The sequence below is a fragment of the Eurypyga helias genome, unplaced genomic scaffold (assembly GCF_000690775.1).
Source record: "Eurypyga helias isolate BGI_N326 unplaced genomic scaffold, ASM69077v1 scaffold17351, whole genome shotgun sequence".
In the NCBI taxonomy this organism is placed as follows: Eukaryota; Metazoa; Chordata; class Aves; order Eurypygiformes; family Eurypygidae; genus Eurypyga; species Eurypyga helias.
Window position 1 is genome coordinate 42,943 of NW_010230437.1, and position 7,828 is coordinate 50,770.

General features: G+C 43.4%; 1 protein-coding gene across 1 annotated transcript; it reads right to left on the reverse strand.

Moving 5' to 3' along the window:
- Positions 1-5,681: 5,681 nt before the first annotated feature.
- On the reverse strand, positions 5,682-5,939 carry LOC104516430 (chromosome unknown open reading frame, human C2orf88). The gene has a single exon (XM_010160749.1). The coding sequence runs from the start codon at positions 5,937-5,939 to the stop codon at positions 5,682-5,684; it is 258 nt and encodes an 85-aa protein (XP_010159051.1).
- Positions 5,940-7,828: the final 1,889 nt, after the last annotated feature.

Below are 7,828 nucleotides of genomic sequence, written 5' to 3' on the forward strand. Positions count from 1 at the left end.
AGATCAAGCCTGTTGACATCTTACACATCTGCTTGATACAAAAATTAATAGTGGTGTGATGAAATTTGACAAGACTCTTTTGGCTAGCCTGAGACTTGTAAGGCTAATTTTTTGCATTCAGGAACATTTTCTTTTGTTACGCTGCCATAATGACAACATAATCATATCTCTGGTTAATAAGGGGAGAAATGACTTCAAGGCAAATTGTTGTTTTTACTGCTTTACACAATGATTAACATTCACATTTTGCATCAATTCTTGGTTTAGGAGGAGCCTTTGAGGGAGACAGCATAGTTAAAGGATGACCTAATAAGCAAGAAATCAGGAGACCTTTGTGTTCTTGGCTCTGTCACTGATCTTTTAAATTGGGATTGGGCCTCAGATTCTTTTCGATACAATGAAAACAAAACATACTTAAAGCTCAGACAGTCAGAGCTACAAAGGAGAATGCAAACATGCTAAATCCATGGTCCTAAGGAGTCTTTTAAATAAAAGGTCAGACTGACACATGATTAGTCTGAGAGCAAGAAATTGTTCTGTTGATTTGTCGCGTTGCTACGCGATGTAGACATTGTTTCATATGTCATAATAGTGGCAGGGCCTAGACCACACTTCCATTCGCTCGTAAAACCAATTTAAAAAAAAATGCCATTAAGTTTAATTGAACTGCATAATTGGCTCTTCATGATTTCAAATATTGCTGCTTTTTCCTGGTCTTACTGTGGGCACAGAAATGGCTGTCTCAGACCTTCCTCTGAACACCAAGCAGCACATTTCCTGTTGATGTTTGTGAGCATCCCATGATGTTAGTGGCAGGGGTCAGCCTGGCCCTGAAAGTGGCTGGAGCTCATCTTTGCCAACTAGACTGGGTTCCTGTTGGCTTGTACCCATGAACATCCTGTCTGCTGGGTGGAAGATTTGTAAAACGTAGGAGAATACAGCAATATGTGCTGAAGACAATTAATAGGAGGAACCATGAACTGTCTGCTGTTACATGGATTGTATAGGTTTTTTAACACAACATATCCTTTGTTGGATAAGCTAAAAATAAAATATACATTAAAAAAACCTCACTGTATGAGCATTAAAGGTTGTTGGGATCTTGTACTAATAACACTTTGAAGTTACATGGCATAACCAAAGGCCCTTGATACAAGTGTGATCTTTTTTTGGGTTAAAATTAATTTTTGTATTGTGTATGCAACACATAGCTACTAATCTTTCTTCAACATTACGACTGCATGCTCTTTTATGGTTAATCAAATCATGTATCAATATCTCTTCCTACTTGTTTCTGTAGTTGTAGGCAGGTCAGAAATATAAATTTTGGCTTCTCTGGAGAAGGTGAACCACTGAGACTAAAGGAAGAAAACTTCTGTTCAGATAACATAGTCAGTAATCAGCACTGGGCAATAAAAAAGCCAGAGTGACAGAACCATTATGGAGTTCTCGGCATTGGGCAGTTTTATTACCAACAGTAATGGGCTATACTGGCTTCAGGCTCCTTCCTTCCGAAGCTGCTGCCTGGAAATAAAGTCTGGGAAACTCAGGCATCAAGGTGAACTACCAGAGTGACTTCCAAAGAATTAGAGGTGAGCACAATGGGGAAAAAAAAAAAAGGCCCTTGCTTTGTCATTAGGAACTTCAAGATAAAATTGTTAAAATTTCAGCTGTGAGTTAGTGTTACCATGTGCGTCTGTTATGAGACAGTCCTTGAGTTTATTTTCAAAAGTAGTTGAGAGATTTTATTAGCATCTTTAGGGTAGTTCTGAAAATATTACTTGAATTTCTACCTCATGCTGATTCTGCAAGAGATGTAAACTTCCCCCTTTATTTTTTAAAAATTTTGTATGTTTTAAATTCTTAAACAATGACTACTTTTAATTTATTTTTTAAAAATTGGTTCATTCCATTCTTTTTGTACAAAATGAGCAATCTTCAGAGATGACATTTAATGAAAAACACAGTAATCCCCCAGGGAGCAGGGATCATGCCCTCACACTGTGAGTCCTCTCAAGAGCATACTTCTGAATCGATAAACTTTGACTTGCATGTTCAGTTGCTTCCAAAATTTATGTGAACAGGAATTACCCCAAACTCATGGTAACAAGAACCTGTCCAATCAGTGCATTTTTATCAAATAAAAGTCATACAAGCAGATGGTAAGTTGAATTTTATTTGGTCCACAAGAAAATATTTTCCACAAAAAATGTAGTAAAAATATATTGTAGTGTGTTTTAGTTGGGAATACTGATGTGTCTTAGTCCAGAAATGTCAGTTTTACAAAGTTGTGCTGCAGTTAACATGTTTTGAACCATTATTAGACTGTCAGGTCAGTCACATCATACTCACTCAGACTATACTTACGTTTCTTGGAGAAAACAGAAAGCAAATGTATTTTTAACTCCTAAATAGAAGTAAATGGTTTTGCAGAGCATGCCAGTCCCATACCAGAGTGCCTTTATTACCTGAAATCAAGTCAAAGAATCAGTGGCAACTTAGCTGGCAAGCCACTCTAAGTGGTTTCATAAGACTGTAGCACAGTTTAGAGTAATGTAATGATGAGTAAACGGATGTCATTTTATTTAGGTAAAGAAGTCTTTATTATTATTATGTATTAGTATTGTGCCTATTAAAAATACAGCAGAACTCTGGAAGGAGATCTCTTTTCATCTGTCACCAGATTGTAGTATTGAACAGGTTTTTTTCTATTATTATTAAGGGTAACTGCATTATTTATTAAGGACAGCATCTTGTAGAAGAGAGTATTTTCCTGGTGAGAAGCTGTCTCCCTGTTGTTTGTAAGCTTATTTGCCAGCTTGTTGGCTTTCCACTTGCTGCGTGCCCTCCCTGAAGCGCAGTGTCGTAGAAAGCATCGTAAACCAGCTGGAACTGCACCTCAGGCCACGCTGGAGCTGCTGCGGCCTCCACGCGCTAATGAGGGAAGAGCAGCTTTGTGGCTGCGGGACATCACCGGCCGCAGGCGACTGGGTCACTGCTGCGGTACGGGGGGCTCTGAGCAGGCGGCGCAGCCGTCCCGCTCGGCGAGTGCTCCGCGTGGAAGCTCACCGTGACGCGTGTGTCGTTACACCTACAGGACTTCCTCCTTCGGGGAAACGTTGAGTATTTATCAGCACGGGTGCACGATGTAACCTTAGGTTGGTTTATGTTCTGCCTGCTGCGCAGCGGCAGCCTGCTGACGGAGAAGCTGCTCTCAACAGCGCACCTGATATTCTGACCCCAGAAGACTGCCCAATCCTAAGGCTACATCCAAAGAGAGGATTCGAGCCACTGCAACACCTAACGCCCCCTGGTACCTGTACAAGGGCCGAGACAGATACACCTGAAGGCACTCCTGAAGGAGTGCAGTTTTCTCTCTGCTCTTCACCCATGTCAGTGGCGTTGGGAGATTTTTTTTTTCCCTTTTTTTAGATTAAAATTACTTTCTTTGGCAGCATTAACACTGTCCAGTCAAGACTAATGTTGCATAAAAGTTGGCGTGTTTCTGTAACAGAGCTTTATTTTAGCTATAATAAGAATAGGAATCTTTTCCTAATGCTGTGGTGAAGCAATATCCAATTAATCTGTACTGATCTGATCAGTGATTTGGTTTTGCTTTTTAATTCACCCTAGTATATGGGATGGAGGTTTTTTAGATAGAGCAAATGTAGGGTAGAACTGATGTTTTACCTGCTTTAGGGCTCCAAGGAACATCACTGCTAGCAGCAGAGTTTAAATGGGCCGTAATATCGCACCTTAGTCCCACTTTACATAGAATCACTGAATGGTTGGGGCTGGAACGGACCTTAAAGCTCATCTAGTTCCAACCCCCCTGCCATGGGCCGGGACACCTTCCACTAGAAGCCACATATGGCTTCAAAGACAACTTCATTACTTCAGAGGAGACAACAGTACAACCTCAGCAGATTTTGTTCCTTTTTTCGGCAAAAGCCCAACGACAGCCGTAGCAGCCGGGCCTGGTCTGCTCGGTGTGAATGAACACCCAAGTGTTTTTCACAGTTTACTCTTGATACAGCCACTTCCCCATACAGGTGAATGGCAAATAACTAAGGTTGTGTCACACAGTTTGCAAAACAGCTCCATTCCAACTGCCGTACGAGGATAAGTGGAAAATAACAACCGACACGGTCCTCCTTCTGCTTGCTCACCGCTGCTTGGAAAATCACGTGTTGTGTCATTTACTGGAACTACCTTTTAAAAATGATAACAGGTTTTGCCAGTATGGAAAGCATTTTTCTATAAAATGAAAATGTCAGATGGAAAGCACTTTCTAGGAAAAAAAAAGTCTTTTAAACTGGCCATTACAGAAAAGGGAACAAAGAGCTGCGAAAAACCCAAGCTTCTGCAAGGCATTCACCGTGTATAAAACGTCAGCACAACTGTAGCTTGAGGATGTCTGCGATTAATTCATCCCTCTCTCGGTACCTCAGATGTTAGTGACGAGTACGGCAGGTCAGGCTGCAAGTCCTGGGGAAGCCGGGTGCAGCGTGCCCGGGCACACCAGTTAAAACCGGTGAGGAAGGCAGCCCATCAGTTTGGGGCCGAAGGCTTATTCCCTAATTCTGTGCGCTGCTCGGGCTGTACCTTTGTGCAGCTCCTATTTGCATTGCCACACACACCACTGGGTAAGCGATGAGCCTACAGAAGCCCAAGGAAGGCGTACTGCCCCCAGGGTGTTACTTTGGGGTGAGTTTTTATTGTAATGCAGCCATATTTCCCCTGAAACAGCCCTAAAACACTCTCACACCCTGTGGAAGGGTCATTTCCCTAGTTAGCATCAGTAGTTTTTGCACACCTGTCTGGGTCACAGTGAGAAGAACCAAACCAACCAAAAGCCCCCAAACCCAGCACCCTAACAAAAAAACCCTAGTCAAACCCCCAGAAAACAGGCAGCTTTGGTCTGACACTGTGATCAGCTGTCACTACACTCACTGTAGGATTTTAGAGAATGGCCTTCACGCGTTCACAGAACCCAGAGCATCTGCTGCTTACAACGCACTGTTTATCGATGCTGTAACCTCTCTCACCGCATCACTTAAGAATGGAAATTGAATCGTATCCTAATCCACACGGTTCCCTGAATACTCCCTGGGTTTATAAAAGGCATCTCACCACCTCCCTCACTTCGTGGCTTACAGATTGAGTCAGGACATAACTCAAAGGAAGATTTATGGCAGCAGTTACCTTTGCTACACACAGACCTTGGTTTCACTTCAGTGAAATGCAGATTTACCAAGACTTGTTCTCTTTTCACCTATAAACAGGGCACCGACTTTTTTTATGCGGTACATAAAAATAACCCAGGCTTCATCCTTAAACACCTCTGGGTCCGCTGTGGCACTGCTTGTACAGGGCAGGGCAGCCACGTTCTTCTCATCCTCCTCTTTAACACTGAGTTCTGATCACATTCAACACGTACAAAGACAGAATATACTCACGGCTGATAACAAAGGACAACTTGATTAATAGATTCTACTGTAATCCAATCAGTTTCTTAGCAATACAGATTAAAAGGCAAATTTTTTTCAGCCTCCCCTTGCAAACACGCTCACACAGTGGCATTGTGCTCAAACCACAGCTGATTTTGCTTTACTTGCAGGAGTAGCGAATACAAACCGCTGAGCGGACAGGACGCTCGCTGCAGAGACAGTCCTTGCCAGTCAGGGCACATCGCTTTCGATGTAGGGGATGTCGCTGTATTTACTTTCGGTCACTGCCCACTGCTTCACCGCCTGATCCAGAATCTCATGGGAGAGACGGTGTGCGTAGTCCAGCACTATAGTGCTTGACGGACCTTTCTCGTCCACTACTATCAGTGAGGATTTCTCCCCAGTGCACCTTTCATTACCTTCCCTGATCCTTTCATCCTGGATAGCATTTGAACCTGGAAAGGCATCCTTGGATTTGATGCATCCCATGGTACATTTGAAAACGCAGCTGCAAAATTCAGTTCAACAGCATGTTTTGATAACCTGGAAGTGGTTTGCTTGTTCGATGCACAGTGTTGCTGCTTCTTGCTGGTGGGTCCAGCTATTTTCAGAGCACAGAGCGTCTCCTTTTGTGCTTCTTTACTTCCGAAGAAATCTGTCAAAAGAGTGTTTCATACAAACGCAATAAATAGCTTACCATTCTCAGTGAGCTCAAAGGAAAGCTGAATTCACTACAGACGCCTGCAGGAGCAACTTTAATAAATCTCTGCATGAAATGTTTTTGTCAGTAACATCCATCTACTACAAGCGGACAAAGCCTGACCCGTATTCAAGCTGCCTTTGAATGCAATTCCCAGTACGTGACGGAAGTCATCTTGGAATGTAAAGGTCTTAGAAAAGAACAACCACAACCAAACAACTGTTTCTTCCAGAATTAAGAAATTCCGGAATTTATGAATCTGTAAACAAATATCATTTAATTCCAGTGACTGCTGCTGCTAAAAAAAATTATATAAAAAAAGAAAAAACCCAAAACACCCCCCCCAGAAGCATCACCTAACCAGAGCCTGCTCGGTGGCTGCTGTACACCCTTTGGGCAGGAGTGACACTAACTCTCGGCATCGCTCTGCTGCTGCTTGGGAGGCTGGAGCATGCTGTCACCACAAGGTATTCCTGAGAAACAAGAGCTGCCTTTTGGTTCTTCCCTGGAGAGGTTAGGGAAAGCGGCTGCAGGATGCTGCGCCCGAGGCAGTTCTGACAGACCTTGAGCACCGTTCTTACTGAAGCAGGACAACTCTGCATCTAGAGAGGGGAGCGTGAGGAACGGAAAGCCTGACAGGCTTTGCCTGGCATGAGCTTACCCACTTACCAGAGTTAATAGACTGCCAGCCAAAATAACAACTGCGCTGCACAGAAACCAACTGTTCTCCAGCTTCACCCGATGACGTTGCACCAAGGTCAGCCAAAGTTAAAAGATTTTTTTGTAATTAGCCTTTGAAAACATAATCATGGCAAAGATCTTAAGCCTTATTTATTTGCTTATGGACTGGGGGAAGCAGGGGCTCCAAGCTGGTATCCTGATCCCAGGCAAGTACTTGCAGAGGGAACCAATCCCATCTGCAGGCAGATGCTGCTTCACAGGTAGAACAGGACACCCTGACTCACGAGAATCAGGTTCATGGGGACAAGCTTCTCTCCTCCTGCCAGGCCATAAACACATCGCTACCTGTGCGGAAAACAGCCTGCCAGGCTGAGGTGCCAGTGGCAGCTGGTGCTCCTGGCAGCAAGTCAGACCTCAAGGGCTTCCAAAACCCCAAGGTACGTACAAACCCTTCCATACCTTTAGCTTGGTGTCGGAACATCTAGGTGTTCCAGAGAAATGTTTGTAAAATCGCTTAAGTAAAACCCAGCAAGTTTCTTCGGTGTGCGGTGGCATGCTGCAGCACGCGGCACTGCTTTTTAAGAGGAGGCCCTGCAGTTAGCAAGCCTGTTGTAACAGCGTCTGTCGTTTTACCCAGCACAGAGGAGAGCTAAGCTACCAGAGACATTTTTATTGTAAGAACTTGTTACTAAACGAGTAAAAGGAAGGATTCCCTTAACTCACCAAGAAACCACACGTACCCCTGTGGAGGTTGGTAAAAACCCATGAGCTTTGTACCCGTGGTTGTCAGCTACCTGCGACAGTGAAACTTCAAATGCTTACAGAACACGCTTACAGACCAGGGGCCAAAGAGATGCCTGAAAGCGATTCAGACAGCTGAATAATGCAAAACTTTTTAATAGCAGTATCTTGTGCATGTCTGATTTCAATATTTAGCATTAATAAAACATTAATAAAAATAACTTCCACTTGCTCTTCTGTACAAATATGTAGCTCA